General features: G+C 41.8%; 1 protein-coding gene across 3 annotated transcripts in view; it reads left to right on the forward strand.

Moving 5' to 3' along the window:
* The window catches only part of CDH13 (cadherin 13), a 745,597-nt gene that overhangs the window by 503,403 nt on the left and 227,323 nt on the right, over window positions 1-14,871 (forward strand). For all 3 annotated transcript variants that reach the window (XM_044987229.1, XM_044987231.1, XM_044987230.1), the window contains one exon: window positions 8,956-9,134. In XM_044987229.1, coding sequence (XP_044843164.1) covers window positions 8,956-9,134 — 179 coding nt within the window. The remainder of the gene's footprint in view (window positions 1-8,955; window positions 9,135-14,871) is intronic.

Consider the following 14,871-nt stretch of genomic DNA (forward strand, 5'->3'; position numbering starts at 1 on the left):
TTTCCACCCATTAATTTTTGAAATTCGAAAGGTTTTTATTTTGAAATTCAAAAAATGTGGAGCAGCTCTGCAGCTGTCTGTAAAACAGCGGGAAAATAACACAAAAAATGTTCCTTTTTTAAAATTTCAAAATATCATCAACATTTAACCAGCTCTTCTCTTGATGCTCACAAGCCCTTAATAGCCATGTAAGCACAGCCTTGGATTTAGACCCCATCATTATTTCCACTTACATAGAGATGTGGGTGTGTTTCTGTGTCCATTTGTATGTGGATTCCTTGAAAACTATAATAAGTATTTTTTAGCTAGTGAAAGCCCAGACTATTAGTGTGCTAGTATTTTTGCTGACCTTTAGCTGAAAAATAGATTTTACTTTTCAGCCTGCATAAGTATGTGGCAATAGAGAATTGGCTAACTTCAATAAAGCGCATTTCAAATCTAAATCTAGACATCTGGGACATATTGATTTTTATTTTTTTGTTTGTTTTTTTACAATCTGCACTCTCTGGGTGTTTGGACCAATAGCTTTTACTTATCCATGTATGTAACATGCGTCAGAGAGGAATAGTATACTAGGTATAATGATGGTGTTTATCTTCACTTTACCACTTTCACAATGCGATGTATGTGCGTCAGATGGAATGCAAGTTGTTTACATGAAAACGTTGCTGCAGTACTGATTAATCTAATATATTGTTTTGATAAACAATCTGATTTCAAGGCAGTCATCTCATATTTGTGACTTAGGTCTGTATCGCCTATCTGGGTCATGCAAACACGTGCTAAGTGGTTTGGACCCAACGTTTTCAACCAGTGTTCAATCAACATTTCCAGAGGAAGAAGCCTTTATCCCAGTAGAGGCACACAAAACAACAAACCAGAGTAGTGTCCGGGTCATATGCCCCCAAACAATGCAAATTCACATCCTAACTCTTAGGCATTTCGTATTCCACTGCCTTGCCTGGAGCATCAGTTACTTGGAAGCATTTAACATATTCTAATGTTCAGCCACACAGCACTCTCACGTGCAGTATTGCTATGGACAATACTGTACATAACACAGTCTCAGGTAAACCAATGCATGAATAATCTTCTTCTAATCAAACATCCATAATGCTTTCTAGAAAAAAAAATGGTTAAGTAGCAGAACGACTAAACTCTGCAATTGTAAATCTTCACTGTGTGCATAGTTTATCATAGCTTTCAATTAAAAAATAATGTCCTGTTATTTCCTCTTCCATTGATGAAAGATTTCTGACTGATTGTTCTCATTCCATAGGTGCCAGTTGTTCTTAATAGGGCTTCATCTGTATTTTAAAACTCACTCATTTCTTGTGTTTGTGAAACAGTTGGCATGAGCAATCAGACTCTGATTATTTGGCTAAGTGATACTCTATGGCATCAATCTTACAGATGGGCATATGCCAATTTCAGTGCTTGGTTCGGTGGGTGGATTTGCTGGTTGCCATACCTGATGTCCAGGGCTTAAGTAAGATTTCAGTGGTGCATAGGACCTTTGCTGGTCCTGTGCATGGAGAATTTCACTCTGAATGCACAAAACAGCCACTCATTTATTTCTCTGAAACCTGTCATTTTTTTCTGTGAACTAAAGTAGAGTAGCTTGAATATGCTGTGATGCGAAAGCATCCATCCTTGATTGCAAAACTCCCATTGATTTCAGTGCAACCAGGAGTTCACTTCATGTCTAACATCATCTACTTTTGTCACTGATCCTTCACAGACCAAGAGCAGTTGTTTTATAGCATACCCCACTAATGAACTTCACCAATTCATCTAGCTTTTTTGACTGGCTGTGTTTTGTTGTCAGCTCCAATGTGATGTCTTGTCTTCACAGTGCTAATCACTCCTAATTTTAAAATGTCCTGTGTTTGCCCGCCATTTAAATAGACAACGTAAAACAAGGACTAGAAATGATTGTCCTACAAAAGTATAAAATATGCTCAAAGACTGAACTCATTAATTCTTACTAACCTCTCCTCTATTGAGTAAGGCCTCCAAGTTTAATAACAGCTATAAGTTAATATTTGCAGTTGCAATTCAAATGTACTTGATTGGAGACGTAATAGACCTTTCTTCTTACATTTGTTTTGCTTCCCTGGGGCTTGTTTTCTTTAAAGTACAAATTGACAGTCAAACATGTAATTGGTTATGATGAGTTTAGCAGGCAGCAAACTACCCTTCTCTGTTCTATTTTCCAAGAGTTGCTTTATTTCTATAGCGATAAATGTGACGTGTAGTGGAGATGTTTGTCACTCTTTGTATTTTCTCCTTTATCGTCCTATCTCCTTCTCTTCTTTGTTCTAGTTTTCTCTTGAAATAGCCCTAATTCTTGTCATTGTAAGTACATAGAGACACCTATCTTAATTTACAAGGAGCAGGATAAAGAGTGTGAAAAGAAGCCCTTTTCACTGTCAGCAAGCAGCTCAACACTTATCCACTCTTTAATTACTAAAATATACTTCTCTTCACTCCCCACACCAGAACCTACAGGGCAACATTCAGGACTATTTTAAGTAGTATCAAATAAAGATGCTGCAGAGGCAGCACACATGCAACTGTGCTTGTGTAACGCTGACAGACCCCGATCATCGGTGGGCGGGATTGAACCTGGGACCTCTGGAGCTTAGTGCATGAGCCTCTACTGCATGAGCTAAAAGCCAATTGGCTGTTAGCTAAGGCTGTAAAGCAGACTCATTTTTCCTCTCTCTAACGGTACGTCCACATGATCTGCCAGATTGGCGGGTAGCAATCGATCTATCGGTGATTGATTTATCATGTCTCGTCTAGACACAATGAATTGATCCCCGAATGCGCTCCCGTCGACTCCAGAACTCCACCGGGCGAGAGGTGGAAACGGAGTCAATGGGGGAGCCGCGGCCGTCAATCCCACGCCGTGAGGACGGGAGGTAAGTCAAACTAAGATACGTCGACTTCACCTACGCTATTCTTGTAGCTGAAGTTGCATATCTTACATCGAACCAAGTGTAGACCAGGCCTAAATGGTCTCAGTGCCACTAGATAGGACAGAACACCACACCCAGGAGGTGTGTGGGTTACACTTGCACAGGTAATCTCATTAGCTGCTTACATGTTTAAGTGTTTGCAGGATCAGGCTCAAAATCAGCAAAGGATTGTGGGCTAGATTCTCATTTACACTAAGGCCCTTTACACCACTCTGGTAGTGTAAAGGGGCCTTAAATGGGAATGCATGTAATTGAGATTCACTTTAAGGCCCTTTGATAGTGTCAGAGCAATGCAAATGGACCTTAGTGTAAAAGAGAACCTGGCCCGTATTGTTTATTATCATAACCTTGTGTAAGGCCACTCAGCCTAAGTCCAGATATTGCTTCATTTACCTTCTCATACAGTGATGAGAATTCAAAGCATGATGCAACACACACACTCCCCCTGGGCTGTAGGAGGAATTTTGTCTGCCCGCTTCACGTTCCTGGGAGAGCTCACTTGGGCTTTCAAATTCTGCATCATATCCTAATACATGCCGTGGCTAAAAGGCCCTGATTAGCTCCCTGTTTCCATACAAAATGTCCTCAGAGGTAATGAAGAGCAAGGAAGGAAAATGCCAAAAGAACAACATTTACATAGAAATGTTTTACAGAGTAATACATTTCTAGTAGATTTTTGTGATACATTAATATTATAACACTCTTTGTATTATGAATTAACCTAATGCCATGTATTACTGATACAATTCCTATTTTACAGACTGGGGAAACCTGGGAACAATGGGGGTAAGGACCAGTTTTGCAAAAGTGAGCTCGTACTTTGGGTGTCTCAACATTTCTGGCGCCCTATTTGAGATCTTGGGCCTGATTATTTGGGGGGGGGGGGGTTTGGTAGGTGCTGCAACTCCATTTGACCTCCGTTCCACTGAAATCAGGTCCTAGATTTCTAAAATTGGTTGTCCAAAGTTACAAGCCATTTTTGAAACTCTGGCCCTAAGTGATTTGGTTTTACAGGAAGTCTGTGACAGAGCTGGGAAGAGGTTTCATTTCTACAGCCTTCCGATCCTGTGCCTTCACCGTAAAACCATAATTCCTTAAAAGTAATGCTTTACACTTTAACCCATCTCCATACATTTTGCAATAAGAACGTGTAAATAACACCTTAATCAGATATTGCACAATTCATGTTTTGAAGCCTGTATCACCCAGGAAACCTTTTAAATTTCATTATTCACTTAACTGCACTACTTAGTGGTAACCTTAACTAATACATGATAAAATACAGTAACTGCACATCTAGGTTAGGGCAAGATGTATAGTAATGACCCCCAAGGTAACTGCGAATGGAGATGACAGGTAATGAAGCAAAAGGCCCTCAACCCATCTGATAGTTGAACCTAAAATAATTCTGTGTTAATAGGCGTTTTCTCTGTCAGCTCAAATGTATCAGATACTCTCTTGGCACCTGACAAAGAAAGAAAGAAAGGTTATTGAAAGGTAAATTACAAAATGCCAAGGAACTTTTCCCAAGAAACCATCTATTCTACTTGCCACAAGATTGTGCAAGCATTGTGTTTTGTTTTCTGGTGTCTCAGGGAAGTTATTCACTAATATTTCTAAAGCAAATTGTAGGCCAAATCAACAATCAGCAGATTGATAGCTACAGTCTTTGGAGCAATGAATTGGCTGGTGAAATATGTATCTAATCAATGAGCAACTCTGGGAGGTGCAAGTAGAGGTTTCCAGTGATTATAACAATAACAAAACTGCCCAGAAGGTGTAACAAACATTGAAATATAGCATGGCAGCTCCTATACCTTTGCTGAGGAAGAGAACCTAACGTGAATATCTCCAAATCACTGGCAGAACTATATAGTTGCTGATTTTGCAGACATTTGTTCCTCAGCTTGATAAGTTAATATGTATTGTTTAACATGATAATGTTGCAAGCTGTTGTTTTGTGGTTTGGAAGCCAGCTGGATTTGATTGATGCCAGGAATGGAAGTATTTATAAAATGACACTGAATTAGAAGTAGTCAGTTTATGAGTCTGGGGAAATGAATCTTTTACGAAGAATAAAATTTTATGATGAAAGAGTAATGCCAAAGATGTATGCATCTTAAATTAAATTTGTTGGCACCGAAGTCTACGCTATAGATCCTTTTGAAATACTAGCAGCAGAGTGTGTGCCCAAACCAGAACCATTGATCTTCACATCTTTGCATCTTTAGGAAATGCAGATCTGAATTTGATCTTTTTGACTTGGGTCCAATCTTTAATTTATTATAAAGTACAAATATAGAACAGTGACTGTGTTTGTTTAACTCTTAATTTAAAGCAGCAGTGTTGTTGGAGGAAGGAAATGCAACCACTTGCCCGCTATTTTTGTAAAACATTTAGATTTCATTTTAAAAAATGGCTTTGAATATATACTAGCTACTATTGTGCTGTTAGTGTGCACGTGTGAAATGTGCAGCAATGAGCTTTCATGTTAGTTTGGGTATATATTTGAACACAGGCCATTTTTAGTTTGGATAGACAAGCCTTTGTAACACTCAGATCGGTCCCATTGAAAGAGCTACTCTTCCCTTTGTGCGGTGGGACAGAGAGTATCAGGGGATCTTGGATCTAAAGAGTTGCTATTCTGCATGTGTGTATGTGTATGAACAAGTGACAGGTATCACAACAATGTACAAGCACTGATGATTTGTACTGGCGTATAAGCAGTATGAGATATTACTGAACCTCAGAAAACCTCATCTGTTTACATTTATTTTCAATTTGGTTACAGAGACTCATAGAAGCAGAGTAACTTGTGAGGCATGGACACCTTAGAAATAGCTAAGACAGAAAAAAATGGACCTGCTTCTCCACCTATATTAAGCATCCACATCTATACAAAGTGACTGCAAAATGCTACCATTTGGAATTAGTAACTCTTGAACAGTGGAAATTTACTTCACAATATATTGTTTCTATCCATGCCTTTCAAGATCATGTGTAGCAAACAGCAGTATTCAGAAAGAGGGTTAGTGTACCATTACTCCTTAGGGCCTGGTATACATGGGGTGAGGGAGGAATCGATCTAAGTTACGCAACTTCAGCCACGTGAATAACGTAGCCGAAGTCAACGTACTTTGATCTACTTACCACGGTGTCTTCACTGCAGTAAATCGACAGCTGACGCTCTTCCTTCGACTCTGCCTGCCCTTTTTGCCCTGGCGGAGTACTGGAGTCTATGGAAGAGCTCTCGGCGGTTGATTTATCACATCTAGATTAGACGTGATAAATCAATCCAATGGGTAATGTAGACAAGCCCTTAGTATCACACGAGTTTCATGCCACTGTGACTGAAAATATTGAGGTCCCTTCCAGCCTTGCATTTTTATGATTTGATGAGGGCTTGACTACCTGGAGACATAATGCACATCAAGCTAGGATATGCATGTACAGCTCACTAGTGTGCCACATACTAAGTAACCATTTGGATTCTGCTATCGCATCCCAAAAGTTGCTCAGTTTGCTGTGATGTGCTGCTGTTTGAAATAGCAGTAGATCAAAGCACACTACAAACTTTTGGTGTGCAGTAGCAGAGTCCATGAGGCCAGTAAGCATGCAGCAGGCTTGTGAGCTTGAGATGTACACCCTGGCTTGCTGCGCACTAAACCTCCATGTGAACAAGCCTTGATTCTACCCATTAAAATGAATCCAGACTAGGGTTGGGTGTGACTTCAAAGCAGATTAACTATTCCTGATTAACTCCTTCTGTGGATGCTCTTATTCTAAACTAGCTTAATCAACATCCTACGTGGATTAACCTAAATCAGAATAAGGCAATTTTATTCCATTCTAAGAGTGCCATACATGGAGTTAATCAGGAATAGCTATTCCAGAATAGCTCCCCATGTAGACAAGCCCTTAGAAATCAAACAGAAAATACAAAGGCTACTGCATTTATGGGTGGATGTAACAACATTATAGCGCACTGTGAAACAAGCACTTCAACTCTCTTGGTCAAATGTGTTTTTTCTCCTCCTTTTCTTTTGTTGTATTTCTCAGAGCACAAAGCGGAGCCTTTTGTTGTAGTGACCTTGAAAATGAGCTCTCCAAGGTTTTGCTTCATTGCCACTTCAGGCAGTTACCCCCCTTGAGAAATATAACACAGATCTGACAGCATGTTGGTTTTGTTCACCTGCGATTAAAGGTCAGACAGCTCTGAGAGAAGAAACTTATCCCTTGATGCCTTGCTATGTTTCCCAGTATTACAAAATGTAATAAGGGGATTTGATTATTAGTGGTTGGGTTTGCGATGCCCGGGAGAACCACGGGGTAAATTGCCTGCTGCATGCAAAGGTTGCAGTAGTAGGAAGGAACCAGTGTTGGTGGTACATGTGGATACCAGTGACATAGAGAGTCAGGAGAGAGGTCCTGGAGGCCAAATTGACGCTGCTAGGTAAGAGATTAAAGTCCAGGACCTCAATGGTAGCATTCTCCATAATGCTTCTCCTTCCATGTACAAGACCAATTAGGCAGAACTGCAGAGTCTCAATGCATGGATGAGACAATGGTGATGGGAAGAGGGATTTAGGTTTATTAGGAACTGGGGAATCTTTTGGGAAAGGAGGACCCTGTTCTGTAAATTCTGAGGGTATCTTCTGAGGCTACATCATATAGTCACTTGCAAAGCCTGCCCCTTAGCACCCATAATCTTTGGAGAGGGGCTGACATAATTTCCTCTCCTTCAAATCATCAGTGGGAAACCACAGGCCCATTCTTTACAACTGGCATCCACACAAGAGCAGGAAACAGGACATCTTCCTGCCCATCACTCTCCAGCATCCTGGAAGACTCTTCTTGGGGGTGAGATGCATGTGCATATCTCATCATTAAGGAGCAATGGGACTGAGAAAGAGTTCTAAGATTAGGCTTCTCCAGTTGTTGGTCCACTAGCAAGAACATGATTTGCAGAGCATCACTATATGGTTTCGTGTCTACAGTGCAAATAATTGATTTTTTTCCATTTGTTGGCTGAATCAAAATATTGAAAGAGAATATATCATTTTGGATTGACCCGAAACTAAAACTTTCCAGTTTACTTGGTAAAACCCCAAAATTGAAACAAAAATAAATTTTCAGTCAGACATTTAATTTGACCCGAAATAAAATGTTTTGTTTTATTTTAGGTATTTTGTACTGCTTTGTATTTATTAAAACAAAAGGAAAGAACACCAGGAGGCGGTGGAGACCCCTTGGAGGTAGAACACTCACTAGGGATCTAAGACATCTGGGTTCAAGCCCCCACTCTGCCTGGTTTGGAGTAGGGATTTGTACTTGGAGTCATTGTGGACAGCAGCAGAACAGTTTCAAAAGGAGGGATTGAGAGAAGCTCACCCCACAATAGTTAAGGATAGTGCCGTAACTACTGCAATGTAAAAAATTGAGGGGGGGGCATGTGGATTATTCAGCAAATTCATGCAAATTCACAAATAGTTCTGATCAACTCAAAGCTCAGAAGGCTGAATACTACAGAGTTTTGAAACCCTTCTCTCATTTTAATATTGCATTTTTCATTTTCTTATTCTTCTTTCGTCTGTTATTAGCTGGAAGACATCCTAGACTCTTTTATTTCTTTATTTTCATGGTGTGAAAAGGAAAGAGTGGTTATATGCAAGCATGTGGGTGTGACCACACATGAAAGCCACATGGGGAAGATGCTGTATTTGGTTTAGATACATTTGTCTGCTGCAGGGTAGACACATGTGCCTGTTGTTACCAACCTAGAAATCAGTAGCCTGAGGAAAAGTAAACTGACAGACTAAATAGCAGGTGAAATTCTTTATTGGTTTTCCTGAGCTGATGTTGGATTACAGCCTAGTGATGCTCACACGTGGAACCAAAGGAGCTTTATGCATTCTTGTCACATAATCTATATTGGTAACCATGTTATATTGTTTGTCTACCTTCTCTTTAGGAAGCACTGTGATGCGCATGATGGCCTTTGACGCTGATGACCCTGGTACAGATAATGCTCTTTTGAGGTATAATATCCTTAAGCAGACTCCTGACAAACCATCTCCAAATATGTTCTTCATTGATCCAGAGAAAGGAGACATTGTCACAGTGGTATCACCTGCATTGTTGGACCGTGAGGTAGGTGAACAATTTATCTATGTAAATATATGTACTGCCCTTCCATCCATGTGGGCCTCTTCAACATAGCATCTAACCATACTTGTTGATAGTATTTTTGTGTTACATGAACAGAGGCTCAGAAATGTTCAGATCTTGAAATTTGCTCAATGAAGCTCTATATTGTAGAGCTTTCCATTTGATGTCTGTATCAGAGTTTGTATACCGTGCTCATCATTTGTGAATCTGGTACCACAGAGTTGATAGACAATGCATTTGGCATTGGATGCAGTAGATATTTTCATTGCATAACACTGGACATAAAAACACTGAAATGAATAAACTTTTAGAACTTGAAACAGTAGCTGTCTGCTGGTTTGGAACAAAAGGCAGACATGATTTCCTCTCTGACCTTTTATGAAATTGTGCTGGATGTCAGTATGACTCTTTAAATACCCTCTGGTCTTAAAGGGAATTTCCTAGCCTATGGGACAAATTTCACTGAGTAAAACTTAGTTCTTATAATCAAAAAACAAAAATCAGTCCCTTCCTGCAAGCCAGAATGAATTTTAATAAGCCAGACTGTCTATACATTTGTTGGTAAAGGAAAGCAATTCAGCAATATATATATTTATTTTGGAATGTGTAACTGACATTTAATATTGTGAAAGCCCAAATTCTTCTGACAGATACATCAGTGTGGATGTGGAGTAACTCCACTGACAATCCATTTATACGGGTATAGCTGAGAGCAGAATCCTCTGTCCGCAGAACCAAATGTTAATATCTGCAAAGGGTTCCTTTTTAACCACAGGGTCTCCAGTTCAAAATCTTGTTGTTGTTTTCTGAAGTCAGGCTTCTGCATTTTTTATTCCTAATACGTAAACAACCTCAAGATAAAACCAATTTACTGGAAATTGAAAAATCAATGGAAGGTGATGAACAACCCTACCTTGCCTAGTATGCGCCAAAGGTCAGTGGTAATACATGAAATAATGATGCTATTTACATACAAGAAATCTGTCTAAGATTGAACTGTTATTGCTACTGCACAGTGTGTGCTGAAAGCAAGACTTGAGCTCCCCAGGATTTCCTATTAACTGCTGATTTGATACCTTTGTGTGGAAAGTAGGGTGGCATCATCCAATCTCACCAAAATTGCAAAAGTGATTTTTGTTGCTGCTGCGTGTGTTGAAAGCATTATAAAGCTATAATTGGAACTATGCAGACCTTTAGCACTGAAAACCCAGTGTTACCTGGGCTCACGTGTGTTATAATTAACTTTTAGCTGAGAATATGGGCTAACCCGGATCCCTTCCATTTCTACCATACCAGGCTCTCCCTCTCTCATAGGCTCTGACCCCCACTGACTTGCCTTCATGTGTCATTTGGGGCAACACAGTGGCCTGCAATCTCACCTTTCCTTCCAGAGTCCTGGCAGTTAACTATCCCACTTACCCATCATGCCACCTGGCACTTTTGTAGTCAGCCAGCAGTTCTGCTGCTCCTATCCAGCGTCTTCTAGGGACCAACAAGCAGGCCTGCTGCCTCCCCATAGCCTGGATTCACTTCATCAGAGGAACTTGGGAGCCTGACTGCAATCCCATTCAGAGGCAGAGGCTTGTAATAGCCCTGGAAAATTAGCTTCAGGAGAGGTACTATCTTCCTGTGTGTTTATACAGCACCTAACACAGGGGGGACCCCATCCTGAGTGCTGGTGGCCTTTAGGCACTATCATAATACAAATAATTATAAATGGGCACGGTTATGCCAACACTTCCCCTTCTATGTCAAGTCACAGTAAAAGAAATTCCTCTCTCTCATCACAATACTGTCTTGGGGTGTCTCAGGCTCCAGACTGGGGTATTAGCAGAGGCAGGGTGAGACTGGAGTAGCATATCTCGGTCCCACTGCTGCTTAATGATGAGGCATGCACATGCATCTTGCTCCCAGGAAGTCTTCCAGGATGCTGGAGAGGGATGGGCAGGAACCAGTCCTATTTACTGCCCTTATGTGAATGCCAGTTGTGAATATGGTGACCAGATAGTGAGTGTGAATATTGGGACTGTCCCTATAAAATTGGGACATCTGATCATTCTAGTTGTGAAGAATGGGTCAAAGATCCCCCCATTGATGATCTGAGGGAGAGAAAATTGAACCACCCCCTCTCCAAAGATTATGGGTGCTGAGGGGCAGGGTTTTCAAGTGAAGCTTCTTGTTGAAACTGACATGGAGGTTGTGCAAGCTCCAGGTGAGCCATGAAACCATACAAATTGAGCCAGCTGTTTCTGACCACCAAAATTTCAGCAGCTTCACATAAGCCCTAGTTGCAGTCAGCCCAATCTGTCTTATGTACCAGTCCTTTTTTATTACTGTATATTTTCTCTTGAAACACAAACACAATTGCCAAACTGGTATTATCCTTAGTCATTCTGTGTACGTTCACTGAATAACAATGAAAGCAACTGAGGAAACTGTGGCTGAGTTTAAGGTTAAACATATCAGGTAGACTAAATGTAGAAGAACAAAAAAATGTGGCTCTCATTATTCAAATGTGAATGCACTGGAAGTTGATATAAATGCTTTTAAAGCAACTGTATTAAAGTGATGATCAAAGTTAGTCCATGTTTTCTAGCTCTTTTTTATTAATTTTAGTCATTGAGTAGCTGCAGATGCTTATGTGAAGCCTTCCTCTTGACTCGAGCTAAATTGACAGAATGTAAATTGCTATTTTTTTTTATTTCAAGTTTAGTTTCTTTCATGTTTGTGTATCATAGGGAAGCTGCAAATATTGCCCAAGGGGAGATACTGAGATGGAGAGGTACAAGGCATCTGGCAGTTTTTGATTTCCCTTTTGAACATAAGCAGTAACCCATATTATTTTTTCATGCTTTTATATTTTAAGAGGAGCTGCTGTGAGACAGCTCTGGGAGTCGTTTCTATGCAGAAATTCAAGATCCAGGTACTAAACCCCAACCAACCAAAATCATCAGAGCTAGGTAGCTCAGACTTTATACATGAGTAAACACACCTGGGTGAAGGATTGGTTGTTCCAAATGGAAAGACAAATGTTGGGGTTATTGTTTTTAATGAGATTAAGACACACACCCCCAAACCCCATATATCTGGTAACTCTCTAGGAAGTAAAATAAATATTTAAAGGGACATTTATTTGATGGAAAAAGTATATGTAACTTGCTTTATGTGAGCCTCAAGGTACCATCTGCTCCTCCCACTCAACCGAGCAGTTTTTTATCTCTAATCACACTTGCCTCTAAATGAAGACCAGTTAAGATAAATTCCTAAGAACCTTCAGAATCTTGATTCCTTGGACTGCCTTGAAATATCTCACAACTGGAAAACCTGCCCTTATATGAGGGTGTGAACAAAGGAAGGTCAGAAGGAACGTTAAGTGTCCTCTTCTGAAGATGAGCAATTCTGGGATCAGTTATCAGGAAGAATTTGTGCAGTCAGATTATGGTTGTCAAGTGTGCAGTTGCCACGGCGTTCCCTTCCTCTGCTACCTGGAGGGAAAGGAGATCTGAAGCCACTGTGAGCCTAGGTTTCCTGCATTACCTGTCTGCTTTTAGAACACCAGGCTGGCTACAAAGGTGCCGACTCTGTGAGTGCTCCAGGGCTGAACACCCATGGATCAAAAATTAGCGGGTGCTTAGCACCTGCTGGCAGCCAAGCTCTCCCCCTCCCCCAACCGCCTCCCCACAGCTGTTCCATGGCATGCAGGATGCACTGGGAGGCAGGGGGTGGGTGGGGACGGAGTGAGAAGAGCAGGGGCAGGAAGAGGCAAGGGGGATGGGGCTTGGGGGAAGGGATGGAATGGGGAGGGAAGAGGTGGGGTGGAGGCTTGGAGGAAGGGATGGAGTGGTGGAGTCTGGGGTGGAGGGGAGAGGGGGTTTGAGCACCCCTCCCCCCCGGATAGAGAGGGAGTCTACATCTATGATCTCAGTCTCAATCTTCAGAAAAGACTGGAAATATGACATAGTAGTAACTAAATACTGTAGAATCGTAGAATCTCAGGGTTGGAAGGGACCTCAGGAGGTCATCTAGTCCAACCCCCTGCTCAAAGCAGGACCAAACCCAACTAAATCATCCCAGCCAGGGCTTTGTCAAGCCTGACCTTAAAAACCTCTAAGGAAGGAGATTCCACTACCTCCCCAGGTAACCCATTCCAGTGCTTCACCACCCTACTAGTGAAAAAGTTTTTCCTAATATCCAACCTAAACCTCCCCCTCTGCAATTTGAGACCATTACTCCTTGTTCTGTCATCTTCTACCACTGAGAACAGTCTAGATCCATCCTCTTTGGAACCCCCTTTCAGGTAGTTGAAAGCAGCTATCAAATCCCCCCTCATTCTTCTCTTCTGCAGACTAAACAATCCCAGTTCCCTCAGCCTCTCCTCATAAGTCATGTGCTCCAGCCCCCTAATCATTTTTGTTGCCCTCCGCTGGACTCTCTCCAATTTATCCACATCCTTCTTGTAGTGTGGGGCCCAAAACTGGACACAGTACTCCAAACGAGGCCTCACCAGTGCTGAGTAGAGGGGAATGATCACATCCCTCGATCTGCTGGAAATGCCCCTACTTATACAACCCAAAATGCCATTAGCCTTCTTGGCAACAAGGGCTCACTGTTGACTCATATTCAGCTTTTTGTCCACCGTAACCCCTAGGTCCTTTTCTGCAGAACTGCTGCCCAGCCATTCGGTCCCTAGTCTGTAGCAGTGCATGAGATTCTTCCGTCCTAAGTGCAGGACTCTGCACTTGTCCTTGTTGAACCTCATCATATTTCTTTTGGCCCAATCCTCTAATTTGTCTAGGTCCCTCTGTATCCTATCCCTACCCTCCAGCGTATCAACCACTCCTCCCAGTTTAGTGTCATCTGCAAACTTGCTAAGGGTGCAGTCCACACCATCCTTCAGATCGTTAATGAAGATATTGAATAAAACCGGCCCCAGCACCGACCCTTGGGGCACTCCACTTGATACCGGCTGCCAACTAGACATGGAACCATTGATCACTACCCGTTGAGCCCGACCATCTAGCCAGTTTTCTATCCACCTTACGTCCATTCATCCAGCCCATACTTCTTTAACTTGCTGGGGAGACTGTATCAAAAGCTTTGCTAAAGTCCAGAAATAGTACATCCACTGCTTTCCCCTCATCCACAGAGCCGGTTATCTCGTCATAGAAGGCAATTAGGTTAGTCAGGCATGACTTGCCCTTGGTGAATCCATGCTGACTGTTCCTGATCACTTTCCCCTCCTTTAAGTGGTTCAGGATTGATTCCTTGAGGACCTGTTCCATGATTTTTCCAGGGACTGAGGTGAGACTGACTGGTCTGTAGTTCCCTGGATCTTCCTTCTTCCCTTTTTTAAAGATGGGCACTACATTAGCTTTTTTCCAATCATCCGGGACCTCCCCCGATCGCCATGATTTTTCAAAGATAATGGCCAATGGCTCTGCAATCTCATCGGCCAACTCCTTTAGCACCCTCGGATGCAGCGCATCCGGCCCCATGGACTTGTGCTCGTCCAGCTTTCCTAAATAGCCCCGAACTACTTCTTTCTCCACAGAGAGCTGGTCACCTCCTCCCCATACCGTGCTGCAGAGTGCAGCTGTCTGGGAGCTGACCTTGTCTGTGAAGACAGAGGCAAAAAAAGCATTGAGTACACTAGCTTTCTCCACATCCTCTGTCACTAGGTTCCCTCCCTCATTCAGCAAGGGGCCCACACTTTCCTTGA

This window comes from Mauremys mutica, chromosome 14, assembly GCF_020497125.1.
Source record: "Mauremys mutica isolate MM-2020 ecotype Southern chromosome 14, ASM2049712v1, whole genome shotgun sequence".
Lineage (NCBI taxonomy): Eukaryota > Metazoa > Chordata > Testudines > Geoemydidae > Mauremys > Mauremys mutica.